This window comes from Oryctolagus cuniculus, chromosome 15 (assembly GCF_051225735.1).
Source record: "Oryctolagus cuniculus isolate XC-2025 breed Fujian yellow rabbit chromosome 15, ASM5122573v1, whole genome shotgun sequence".
NCBI classification, from domain to species: domain Eukaryota; kingdom Metazoa; phylum Chordata; class Mammalia; order Lagomorpha; family Leporidae; genus Oryctolagus; species Oryctolagus cuniculus.
Window position 1 is genome coordinate 53,827,768 of NC_142881.1, and position 14,098 is coordinate 53,841,865.

Below are 14,098 nucleotides of genomic sequence, written 5' to 3' on the forward strand. Positions count from 1 at the left end.
GTGAAGGAGGGAACATGGAGGAGAGCAAAGGTGGAGGGGGATCAAAAAGATTTCCCCCAAATATTCCTACGCAATAAGTAGCTGCCTTCATTTAAACACAACTAAGTATTGACAAATGGAAGCTAACAGCAAAGAATATATGGAAATATTCAGGTCAAATATTAAACGGCAAAAAGTACTATACAGATGGCAGATGCAGAGTACACTTAGAAGGAAAATTAACTGCTAGAAATAAAGTGTGAGGCAAAATATGATCATTAAAAAGGACATCAATTCTACAATATAAGAGAGTAAAGAAGAGGCAAAAATATGTAACTAAGCTTTTAGAACTAAGGAAAGAACTAAGATTAAAGAATAAAAGTCATGGCTTGCACCATGGCTCACTTGGCTAATCCTCTGCCTGTGGCGTCGGCACCCCGGGTTCTAGTCCCAGTTGGGGCACTGGATTCTGTCCCGGTTGCTCCTCTTCCAGGCCAGCTCTCTGCTGTGGCCCAGGAGGGCAGTGGAGGATGGCACAAGTGCTTGGGCCCCTGCACCTGCATGGGAGACCGGGAGGAAGCACCCAGCTCCTGGCTTCAGATCAGCGCAGCACTGGATGTGGCTGCCATTAGGGGAGTGAACTAGTGGAAGGAAGACCTTTCTCTCTGTCTCTCTCTCTCACTGTCTAACTCTGCCTGTCAAAAAAAATAAAAAATAAAAATAAAAGAATAAAAATCATGTTGAACTTAGTTTTCTGAAAATCAAGTCAGTAATGTGGAAGATAAATTTTAGAAAACTTTAAAAATGCTGATTGAAGTAATTACTAGATATTGGAACATATATCTGGCATAATGAATCAGAAAACAATTTAACCTTCAAAAAGAAAGGCTTGTTTTTAATATTTTAGTAGAATGAAATTTTGTGTGTTATCTTATCTCTGGGATAAATCAAGTCACCTATTTAGGAAAATAATCAAGGAAGCCAGGATCTGCCTTAGAAATGTTAGATAGCAGTACTCAGTAGAGCAACAGGTCACCAAAATTTAGGAGTCAAAGATTGATTCCAAAATAAAATACTAATTTGTGTTATGGTTTAGCTGTAGTGACAAGAAGACCTTATAACATGAGGACACTTCAAAAAAATTCCTAGAAAAATACAATTAGATGATGTATTTATTTTTGGTGCAAAAAGTTTTGAAATCTGTGCAGATGTGGAGTCTTCAAAGAGTTTATGTAAAATGCAAATAATAAAACTGCACGGATTTCAAAATTTTTGCGCCAAAATAAATGTATCTTTTAATTCCATTTCTATGAACTTTTTGAAGTACCCTTATATATACAAAAACTCAGAAAATATAGTATACAAGGATCTTATTGAACAACCTACCTTATAGTATATCTAAAAGATGAATCAGTTCATTTTTGAATTCAAAACAACAGAGCTGCCAATGATAAACTGTTACATAAAAAACATGGCCGTTATCATGAGATTCATTTAAAATTCAAGTCTAATAAGGTAATAACAGACTGAAATAATTACTTTAGTGCATATCAACAAAAACAGGTGTGCAAATGAGAAAAAAAGTAGTTAATTTCCTCCTCTCACCTAAATAAAATTGAATTTCAGGTAGCAAAAGGTTTTTAAAAAGTATCATGAATATAGAATATCACTATTGCCCAGTATATACACAAAAAAATTCTTATAAATGCATAAAAAAGAAAAGCATCAAATAAAATTTAAAAAAAAGAAATCTTGGGAATGGGCATTTGGCATGACAATTGGTGTACCTCCATTCCATATCAGATTACCTGTGGTTGGATCCTGGTTCCAACTCTTGACTCAAGCTTCCTGCTAATGCATACCTGGGAGGCAGTGATGGTGGTCCAAGTTGTTGAGTCCCTACTGCCCCTGTGGTAAGAGTCCTAGATTGAGTTCTCAGCTCCTGACTTCCGCCTAGGCTAATCCTGGTTTTGCTGGCAAGGATAGGAGCTCTCTGTCACTGTCCTTTCCCTCTCCCCTCCCCCACCTCTCAGACTAAAAAAAGAGAAGAAATTATAAAAAAACAAAACAAACAAACAAATACCAAAATCCAGTCTGACAAGCAAAGAAATACACAAAAGATGGTAAATTTTCTATTAGATTAATAGATATTAAAATTATGGACAAAATCCAAATGAGATCAGAGTATAAGAATGGTCCTTTTCATATGTAGGTTTGTAGGTAAGGAAAGACACTGAAACCCATTTGGGAAGATATGTTCTATTTTCAGCTTTATTTAGAGTGCTTTCTTACTGATAAAACTGGACAATGCATGAAGACTTTCCACATCTATTCCCCTGTTGAATACTAACCTATTTTTTAATTTATATTGATTGCAAACTTTTTCCCATCCTGCAGCTTTTCTTTTCAATTTTGGTTAATTGTCTTTGGTCACTCAGAAGTGTTTTGTCTTTTTTTTTTTTTTTAAGATAGAACAATGTATTTATCTTTTTCTTTATGATTTGTATTTTGGTGTGATGTTTCAGAAATTTTGGCCCACCCAAACGTATATATTTGTATATTAAAAGTATATAATGTTCACTATTGATATTTAGATTTTTAATCCATTTGAACTTTGTTTTAATGTATTAGGTGAGGTACTATTTTAGTTTCCAGCGCCATTTTTAAATAGTCCATGGGTCCTTCACTGATTTGAAATACTACCTCTGTCATACACCAGGTTCCCATATACATTATCTGCTGAGTTGTATGCTTGCCAAGATGTACCAAAGTGGGTCATGTAATCACATAATAAACTGATCATGTTGACTTAAAAGATAAGTGCACACATTCACACATATGAAAATACTTCAGGAAGTTCTTGGAAAATTAAGAGTCATTTATTTTGGTGCAAAAAATTGAAATCCATTCATAGTTTTTTTATAATAGTCATCTGCGAGCTTTTTGAAGGCCTCTCCTCTTGCATGCACATATATAATATGTGTAAAATACCACATAGCATGAAATTCAGAGATAGGTTCACTTCACAATTGGTTGAGTCAAAGCCTGAATAGCATTATCAAGAAATGAGGCTTAATCTCAGGTTTGATTTTTCTTGTGATTAGAAGATGGCTTCCAATAACACTTAAAGCTACTTGTTTACTTTAAAAATTTTTGCTCAACAGAATGAAATAATCTTCATTCTTAGTTATGAATTATTATGAACAATTTACGAGAGTGCCTAACTCAGGACAATTAATACTGTAGAGCAATACCACATACTAAATGGAATGATGCATCATTATGGGAAAGGAGTGAGATTACAGTAACTGGCTTAGAATAGTCAGACGTCATTTTTGAGTTTGAGATTTATCATCTGGTTAAACACATATGGACAATAGCTTTATTTATTCTGAAACTGTTTAATCCTTCTCTGATTATTACTTTGATCACCCAATATATTTCAACATTATGAATAAAAAGAACTTACTTTTTTAAGCTTTCATTATAAAGTTATTGCATATATCCTTCCCTACCCCCATCACTGCAATCACATATGAGCAATAAGGAAATACCAGTTCTGTCTTTATCAAAACAAGGAGAATGTTGAAAGGCCAAACCACAAAATACAAAGATGACTGCTGTGATCATTACAGATCAACTAGAAGTACAGGAGAAAATTTAAGATATGCATAGTTACAGATCTTAGGACGAGCCGGAAAGCATTTATTTTCCCACAGGGAGAAAATCCTGAAGGGTCAATCCAAGAACATTTGTTTATAACAGCAGGACCAAGTAGTACAGATTTGGAGTAGATACACTCTGTACCACAGGAAGTAGATTGTTTTATCATGCTAAAGAGAAGCTATCCCTACTTTTTTTTCTTTGTTTTCCCTTGCTAGTTGAGGAAAAAAGTAAAGGATAGAATAATTAAAATAAAGTTACTTCGAATAGAAAACGCCTACTGGTTTGTAACATTGGCATGTCCCCATTCTCCAGTATGTTTCCTGAAAGTGGCTATGTAAGGACAGAAACTCACTTCAGGCAAATGTATTGTGGGAAGAATAAATATCAGATAAAAAAGGAAAAAAACACCAAAAAGATGTAGCTGTGAACAGACAAAGCTCAAATATCAAAATACAAAGCTCAAAGATCAATATTTTGTCATGAATTAAAATATGAAACAGTCACAAAGCAAGGATTTAGAAGCTGAGAAAAGGGACAATAAGAAGTAAAAGGTTTTAAAGCAGTGTTTTAAAAATGAGTAGAAAGGGAAATATCTTTCAGAATTTGAGGTGAAATTTATATAGCCCAAATAGCATTGTTTGAAACATACTGAAGGGGCTGACACTGTGGCTCAATAGGCTAATCCTCCGCCTGCGGCACCGGCACACAGGGTTCTAGCCCCGGTCTTCCTGTCCAGCTCTCTGCTGTGGCCTGGGAAAGCAGTAGAAGATGGCCCAAGTCCTTGGGTCCCTGCACCCATGTGGGAGACCCAGAGGAGGCTCCTGGCTCCTGGCTTTGGATCCGTGCAGCTTCGGCCGTTGTGGCCATTTGGGGAGTGAACCAGTGGGTGGAAGATCTTTCTCTCTGTCTCTCCCTCTCACTGTCTATGACTCTTATCTCTAAAATAAATAAATAAAAAATATTTAAAAAAAAAAAAGAATGAAGGAAGAAGAAAGAAAGGACAAAGTGCTCTTTCTTATTTTTAATGTGTGTGTTTCTCTTTTGAAAGTTTTTTTGTACTTAAGGATTTTGATATAACAAAATACTTTTAGACTACAAGTTTTATGTAATTTCAACTTAAGAAAAATGTGTTTCTAAAACTTAGGAAAGGACCTGCTTGGTATTTAATCTGATTTGTTTGAATCCTGCTTTTTGTTACAGAAAACTGGGGATGTTTTTGAAATTCAAGAATGTTCAAACTTGTTTAAAGGATGCCATTATACTTGATTATTATGTGTCTGGATTTTTGTGGGCTAGAGGAATGGAGTTTTCTACTGTTCAACATTCAAAATTTATGACTTTACTAGATATGTTACTTCAAAATCTTAAAAGTAAGTATACTAGTCTCTTTTTTTAAGAAAGGGAAGTGTAGTCCTCTATCTAAATTAATATTCTTATGCAGAAATCCCTGATTTTATTGTACATCCTTTGATGAAAATTATAGGTTTCTAGTAGTTATTGCAAAGATACAGTTCATATCCTCACTGAGTTGTAAAACCCAAATAATACTTAATGAGACTGAAGTTCTCTTAATTAATTTTCCAAGGAAATGTTAATTTAATTTAAACACCTTAGTTCTACTCACCCTCTAAATATTTGGGAACTCTTGAATATTCTTGTAATTTTCTGTAAATCTAAAACTACTCTGAAATTAAAAGCTTATCATTGAGTATATTCCCTAAAATGGAATATAATTCACTATAAACTTAGGAAAGAGTGAGGAAGCTTCCAATGCAGGGTATGACAGACTATATATTGTTACTGATTAAAGCAACATGCAGGATTGCGTACTTTTGTTTACTAAAAACACAAAGGTAGAAATTTATACATTTCATGTGATATATAGACAAATAATGTAAGAATGCAGAATTAAAGTGACTCATGGAAAACAGTCATGTGGGCCACCAAGGTAGAAGAAGCCTTTATAATAGATGATTGACAGATCAATAGATAAATAATATTCATGTGCACAAGAATATATCACCTAAGGAAAAAAACTAAATTTTTTAAAAGAGAATATATGAGCTAGAGAGTCCTGAACTTTGTTTTCTTTGAGCTGAGTATTCATAAACTAGAAACAGAATAAAGGAACCTAAAACACCCTGGTTCTCACATTCCAAACTTCAGATGCTATTTCCATTGTAAAACTTTTCTGTAACTTATAATTGAATCAAGGATATTTCCTTTAGGTGAAACTTTATATGGTTGATATTTCAGAAGTGAATTTCTTTTTTTTTTTTTTTTTTTTTTTTTGACAGGCAGAGTGGACAGTGAGAGAGAGAGAGAGAGAAAGGTCTTCCTTTGCCGTTGGTTCACCCTCCAATGGCCGCCGCTGCAGCCGGCGCACCGCGCTGATCCGATGGCAGGAGCCAGGATCCAGGTGCTTTTCCTGGTCTCCCATGGGGTGCAGGGCCCAAGCACCTGGGCCATCCTCCACTGCACTCCCTGGCCATAGCAGAGAGCTGGCCTGGAAGAGGGGCAACCGGGACAGAATCCGGCGCCCTGACCGGGACTAGAACCCGGTGTGCCGGCGCCGCAAGGTGGAGGATTAGCCTATTGAGCCACGGCGCCGGCCAGAAGTGAATTTCTAAAACTTGAGCAGGATCTATCCAGCTACCCATAAACCATGAGAGAGTGAAAGTACATATTTGGCCTGCGCCGCGGCTCACTAGGCTAATCCTCCGCCTTGCAGCACCGGCACACCGGGTTCTAGTCCCTGTCGGGTGCCGGATTCTGTCCCGGCTGCCCCTCTTCCAGGCCAGCTCTCTGCTGTGGCCAGGGAGTGCAGTGGAGGATGGTCCAAGTGCTTGGGCCCTGCACCCCATGGGAGACCGGGATAAGTACCTGGCTCCTGCCATCGGATCAGCGCTGTGTGCCGGTCGCAGCGCGCCGGCTGCGGCGGCCATTGGAGTGTGAACCAACAGCAAAAGGAAGACCTTTCTCTCTGTCTCTCTCTCTCACTGTCCACTCTGCCTGTCAAAAATTAAAAAAAAAAAAAAAAAAAGAAAGTACATATGTAAAACCTAAGAAGAAAAAAAGCAAGAATTCTAATTCTTTTTTCTGTCAGTTAAAAAAAAAAGAAAGAAAATCCCCTTAAAACTTTTTTTTTTTTTTTGACAGGCAGAGTGGACAGAGAGACAAAGAGAAAGGTCTTCTTTTTCTGTTGGTTCACCCGCCTAGTGGCCTCTGTGGCCGGCGCACCAAGGCCGGCACACCTCGCTGATCTGAATTGAGGAGCCAGGTGTTTCTCCTGGTCTCCCATGCGGGTGCAGGGCCCAAGCACTTGGGCCATCCTCCACTGCACTCCCTGGCCACAGCAGAGAGCTGGCCTGGAAGAGGGGCAACCGAGACAGAATCCGGCACCCCAACTGGGACTAGAACCCGGTGTGCCGGCGCCGCAGGCAGAGGATTAGCCTAGTGAGCCATGGCGCTGGCGCAGTGGTTAACGCCCGGCCCTGAAGCGCTGGCATCCCATATGGGCGCCAGTTCGAGATCCAGCTGCTCCACTTCCTGTCCAGCTCTCTGCTATAGCCTGGAAAATCAGTAGAAGATGGCCCAAGTCCTTGGGCCCCTGCATCCACGTGGGAGACCTGGAAGAAGCTCCAGGCTCCTGGTTTCGGATCGGCACAGCTCAGGCCGTTGGGGCCATCTGGGGAGTGAACCATCGGATAGAGGACCTCTCTCTCTCTCTCTCTCTCTCTCTGCCTTTCCTATCTCTGTGTAACTCTGACTTTCAAATAAATAAATCTTTTAAAAAAGAAAACTTTCAACTTAGCAAGTGGTGGTCAACATCAAGAAAGAGTGTGCAGTTAGCCAAGTGTGCCAGAGGATGAGCTGTGGTGTGTATACCCTTAAACTCAGGTGAAATGGAGTTCTCAACACAGTGAGCCCTCCCGTTCAGCAACAATTTAACAGGCAAAAGACTAGAGGTGCAGGCCAGGCTGGCAGTGGTAGTGTGGTCAGTTCAGTGTGGGAGCTGAACAGGATTTTGATCTGATCCTTGTCTCAAACTTATGCTGCATATCTAAAAGGCTTTCTACAGACAACCCACATAGAATCAAGTTGGATCAACTTAATAGTTTATGGAACATAGGAATTGCAGAGTTATGTGTACAGGCAGTTCTCCATATCCATGAGTTACATTGGTGAGTCAGTCAACCATCATCTGATAATATTTGGGGAAAAAAATGCACCCATACTGAACAAGTACCGATTTCTTTCTTGTCATTATTCTCTTAACAGTACAGAATCACAACTATTTATATAACATTTACATAATGTTAGATAGTATAAGAAATCTAGAGAAAATTGAAAATGTATGGAAAGGTTGTACAGGTTATATGCCAGTACCACTCCATGCTAATGAAGAGACTTGATTATCTGGATTTTGACATTTCTAGGGGGTCCTGGAGTCAATCCTGTGCAAATACCAAAGGATAACTGCGTTTATTTTGGAGTCTAGTTTTTCTAAGGCCTGGACAAGTACAAGCTGTAGAGTATTAGATCAGCTTGATATTTGGCCTTTTTCCAGATCCAGAGGGCTACATTATTTTTCCTTTAGAGAAGGTGAATATTAGTACCTACAGAATATTTTGTAATTCCTATGATGCTACATTATTTTTCCTTACGTAGGAATAATGACAAATAGTATTTATGCAGGATTAACTTGGCCCACTCACAGTGTTTTAGAAATATTATTTTATGTAATTCACATTCAAATTTACGATAAAAATAAGTAAATTCAGAGAGATTAAATAACTCCTTAAGATCACAAAAGGTGAACTCCAGCAAGTGAGAATCCATCCTCCTGACCACAACACCATCTGTGCCCGTCCTTGGACTGGATTCTAGGAAGCACTGTACATACTTTTTGGTTACCAAGAGTATATGTGAATTCTTATTTCATCTTCACAACAGCACTATAATATTGAAAATAGATATTATTCTCATTTTGCAGATGAAGAAAATGAGAGTCAGGTCACCTAGCAGGTAAGTGTCAGGTATAAGGCACCATCTGAGTCTTCTATTTAATTCTAAGTATAGTGTGTTCTTTCATTACACTAAATTTTCAAGAATAAAATTTATTTCTAGCAGCTGTTAGTAGTTAAGTGGTTTAATATTTCATATTTTAATCACATCACTAAATGTAATTTTTAAAAGAGCAAATATTTCAGTTAGACATGTGAAATAACTCCCCAAATTTTTTAAAGCAATTATCTATAGAAAGACATTAGACATTAGAAAAACACTTTTAGGAAGCTTTTTTTCAGGATAAGAAAATAGTCATATAAGTCTAATTTTGTGTTTGATAAGTAATTCCATCAAACTATAATCAGTTATATAAGAATTTTTTTCCTCTGCATCTCTAATTAATATCATTTTATTAATTAAATGATTCATACTTGCCATTCATTTATGAATTACATTTATCCAACAGATTTTTCATTTCTGAAGTTACTTCCACTATTTTCAAAAGAAATTTATCATGGAAAAAGAAATGTACAGTCGATTTGAATTCCACTTAGAATTGCATGGGAAAGCCTGATAATCCAGCAACAATTTAGTGTATTGACTTAAAAGATGAGCTAGAAGAAGACTATGAGAAATGGACTGATTGGAATTCATTAAACTAAATTTTACTTGTTCTTTTAGTTCTTTTTAGTAATATACATCTTTATATAATCAGTATTTCTTCCCAGTTCCTACAAGTAGGAAAGAATCTAGACTAAATAAATGACAACTTTGTGTTCATAATACCTTTCCCAAATTTTAATCTACTACCATTTTATTAACAACTTTGGTTTTTGGAATATCCAGCATTTACATCCCAGAGGAAAAGACTGCACTCCAAAAGCTGCTAGGTCCAACAATCAGCATATATTCTCACAACTTGTTTTATCTGCACACACAACCCACCTCCTAAAAACTCCACTCTGTTACAGAAAGTGGCAAGTTCACTGATGGTTTCCTGAGAGAGACAGAGATTTGGTTGGTAGAGTTCTCAGTGAGCAGCACTACTCCCCAGAAGCCTCATCCAGGATCCTCATTTTCATTCTTTTCCCCACTCACTGCCCGCCCCCAGTCAGCCCAGTCTCAGTTTCTCCAGAGCTTTTGAACTCTCCACCTCCAGCTGCCACAGTTCTATGTCCTTACACCCTGCACTTGTTAGCAAGCAAAGGACCTTCTGTCCAGTTACCTGAATGCATTCTGCATGGAGAGAAGTGGGGGATGATGTCTATGTGGATCACAAATAAGGCTTTTCCTGCCACATGGAAAAATGACTATAATTTTAAAAAAACACAAAAGATATGTTAATTTTTTAGCACATACGTGCTCCGATTTTTTAATATTAGAACAAAAGCCTACAAGTGCTCTGTCAAATTGCTGCAGATATCTCTACATTTATTTCTTTCAATTTCCATCTTTGTTGTGGTCTGGGTCCAGGGCCACACTCAGGTGGTTACGGTGTCCTCCCGGTTGTCTGTTTTGCTCATCAGCATCCAAGGTCAGACCTGGTGAGCAGATCTCTTCTCTGTGGCAGCTTTTTTTTTTTTTTTAACTTTTATTTAGAATATAAACTTCCAAAGTACAGCTTATGGATTTCAATGGCTTCCCCCCATAACTTTCCTCGCACCCGCAACCCTCCCCTTTCCCACACCCTCTTTCCTTCCATTCACATCAAGATTCATTTCCTTCCTTCCTTCCTTCCTTCCTTCCTTCCTTCCTTCCTTCCTTCCTTCCTTCCTTCCTTCCTTTCTTTCTTTCTTTCTTTCTTTCTTTCTTTCTTTCTTTCTTTCTTTCTTTCTTTCTTTCTTTCTTCTTTTTTGACAGGCAGAGTGGACAGTGAGAGAGAGAGACAGAGAGAAAGGTCTTCCTTTGCCGTTGGTTCACCCTCCAATGGCCGCCGCGGCTGGCGCACTGCGGCTGGCGCACCACGCTGATCCGAAGCCAGGAGCCAGGTGCTTCCCCTGGTCTCCCATGGGGTGCAGGGCCCAAGCACTTGGGCCATCCTCCACTGCCCTCCCTGGCCACAGCAGAGAGCTGGCCTGGAAGAGGGGCAACCGGGACAGAATCCGGCGACCCGACTGGGACTAGAACCCGGCGTGCCGGCACCACAAGGCGGGGGATTAACCTAGAGAGCCACGGCGCCGGCCTTCAAGATTCATTTTCAATTCTCTTTATATACAGAACATCAGTTTAGCATATATTAAGTAAAGATTTCAATAGTTTGCACCCACATAGAAACACAAAGTGAAAAATACTGTTTCAGTACTAGTTATAGCACTAAATCACAATGTACAGCACATTAAGGACAGAGATCCTACATGAGAAGTAAGTGCACAGTGACTCCTGTTGTTGACTTAACAAATTGACACTATTATTTATGGCATCAGTAATCACCGTAGGCTCTTGTCATGAGCTGCGAAGGCTATGGAAGCCTTTTGAGTTCACCAACTCTGATCATATTTAGACAAGGTCGTAGTCAAAGTGGAAGTTCTCTCCTCCCTTCAGAGAAAGGTACCTCCTTCTTTGATGACCTGTTCTTTCCACTGGGATCTCACTCGCTGAGTTCTTTCATTTAGGTAATTTATTTATTTATTTATTTATTTATTTTTTGCCAGAGCGTCTTGGCTTTCCATGCCTGAAATACTCTCATGGGCTTTTCAGCTGGGTCTGCATGCCTTAAGGACTGATTCTGAGGCCAGACTGCTGTTTAGGACATCTGCCATTCTATGAGTCTGCTGTGTATCTCGCTTCCCATGATGGATCGTTCTTTCCCTTTTTAATTCTATCAGTTAGTATTAGCAGACACTATTCTTGTTTATGTGATCCCTTTGACTCTTAGACCTATCATTATGATCAATTGTGAACAGAAATTGATCACTTGGACTGGTGAGATGGCATTGGTACACGCCACCTTGATGGGATTGAATTGGAATCCCCTGGTATGTTTCTAAATCTACTGTTTGGGGCAAGTCAGCTTGAGCATGTCCCAAATTGTACATTTCTTCCCTCTCTTATTCCCACTCTTATATTTAGCAGGGATAACTTTTCAGTTAAGTTTCAACACTTAAGAATAACTGTGTATTAATTACAGAATTCAACCAAGAGTATTAAGTAGAACAAACAAAAAAAACTACTAAGAGGGATAATGTATTAAGTTGTTCATCAACAGTCAGGGCAAGGGCTGATGAAGTCACCGTTTCTCATAGTGTCCATTTCACTTTAACAGGTTTCCTTTTTGGTGCTCCGTTAGTTGTCACTTTGGCCTGGCTTATTTCATTCATCATAATGTTTTCCAGATTCCTCCATTTTGTTGCAAATGACTAGGTTTCATTGTTTTTGACTGCTGTGTAGTATTCTCTAGAGTACATGTCCCATAATTTCCTTATCCAGTCTACTGTTGATGGGCATTTGGGTTGGTTCCAGGTCTAAGCTATTGTGAATTGAGCTGCAATAAACATTAATGTGCAGACAGCTTTTTTGTTTGCCAATTTAATTTCCTTTGGGTAAATTCCAAGGAGTGGGATGACTGGGTTGAATAGTAGGGTTATATTCAGGTTTCTGAGGAATCTCCAGACTGACTTCCATAGTGGCTTTACCAGTTTGCATTCCCACCAACAGTGGGTTAGTGTCCCTTTTCCCCCACATCCTCTCCAGCATCTATTGTTGGTAGATTTCTGAATGTGAGCCATTCACACCAGGGTGAGTTGGAACCTCATTGTGGTTTTGATTTGCATTTCCTTGATTGCTAGTGATCTTGAACATTTTTTCATGTGCCTGTTGGCCATTTGGATTTCTTCTTTTGAAAAATGTCTGGTTAGGTCCTTGGCCCATCTCTTAAGTGGGTTGTTTGTTTTGTTTTTGTGGAGTTTCTTGATCTCTTTGTAAATCCTGGCTATTAATCCTTTATCTGTAGCATAGTTTGCGAATATTTTCTCCCATTCTGTCGGTTGCCTCTTCACTCTCCTGACTGTTTCTTTTGCAGTACAGAAAGTTCTCAATTTGATTCAATCCCAATAGTTGATTTTGGCTTTGAATGCCTGCACCTCCAGGGTCTTTTCCAGGAAGTCTTTGCTGGTACCTATATCTTGAAGGGTTTCTCCAATGTTCTCTAATAACTTGATGGTGTTGGGTCATAGATTTAGGTCTTTAATCCACGTTGAGTGGATTTTTGTGTGAGGTGTAAGGTAGGGGTCTTGCTTCATGCTTCTGCACGTGGAAATCCAATTTTCCCAGCACCATTTATTGAATAGACTGTCCTTGCTCCAGGAATTGGTTTTAGATCCTTGATCAAATGTAAGTTGGCTGTAGATGTTTGGATTGATTTCTGGTATTTCTATTCTGTTCCATTGGTCTATCCATCTGTTTCTGTACCAGTACCATGCTGTTTTGATTACAACTGCCCTGTAGTATGTCCTGAAATCTGGTATTGTGATGCCTCCGGCTTTGTTTTTGTGGTAAAAGATTGCTTTAGCTATTTAAGGTCTCCTGTGCCTCCATATGAATTTCAGCATCATTTTTTCCAGATCTCAGAAGAATGTCTTCAGTATTTTGATTCGTATTGCATTGAATCTGTAAATTGCTTTTGGGAGAATGGACATTTTGATGATATTGATTCTTCCAATCCATAAGCATGGAAGATTTTTCTATTTTTTGGTATCCTCTTCTATTTCGTTTTTTAAGATTTTGTAATTCTCATCATAGACAGTCTAAAAGTTAAGTCTGAGATTTTTGATGTGTACCTACTTCTTTCTCAGCTGGACAAATGCCATAGAAGACCGTTTTGGTGTTTGTTTGTAGCCATAAGAATAGACTAGAATCATTGAGTTGTTGGATTTTGGCGATGCTGGCAAAGCCATGTCATGCTTTTTGAGCTTTCATCTGGCTCCCTCCAACATCACTGGGCACTTGAGAAACAGCTTACATGAGTTGTAAGTCTGTAACCATGGAAAATTTAAAAAAAAACTCAATATTTTTCATAAAAAGCTGTACTTTTGACTTTTACTAAAAATCTTTAGGCAAGAATGTTAACAGTAAACAAAAAGCAAGTATTGGACGCCATTCATTTCCATTTCAGTTCTGAGCTCAGCTCTGCTGTTTATAATAACTCAACCTGCCAAATGGGTCTTCCTAACCAGCTTAGTCAACCAACTTTATTAAAGTATTCTTTCCATATATAAATATACACATATATGTAAAAATATACATATATGTAAAGAGTACTTTACATACATATATATTACATCTTACTGCAGATATAAGCTTCCAAAAATTGTATAGTATCACAGTAATTTATAGTTGTAGGGTTTGTCAGCTGCTGTTCTTTCACACAAAATATAATCATTAATTTATTGTCAAGAAACAGTGAGAGTTTACCATTTGTCCTCACAAATGTTAAACAAAGTAAATT

At 38.3% G+C, this 14,098-nt stretch overlaps 1 protein-coding gene across 4 annotated transcripts in view; it reads left to right on the forward strand.

The window, feature by feature from the left end:
• CABCOCO1 (ciliary associated calcium binding coiled-coil 1) overlaps positions 1 to 14,098 on the forward strand; it is a 102,973-nt gene that overhangs the window by 12,619 nt on the left and 76,256 nt on the right. For 3 of the 4 annotated variants that reach the window (XM_008270097.5, XM_051823864.3, XM_070058337.2), the window contains exon 3: positions 4,846 to 5,015. The exons of the other annotated variant lie outside the window; for it this stretch is intronic. In XM_008270097.5, coding sequence (XP_008268319.3) covers positions 4,846 to 5,015 — 170 coding nt within the window. The remainder of the gene's footprint in view (positions 1 to 4,845; positions 5,016 to 14,098) is intronic. 4 annotated transcript variants of the gene reach the window in all.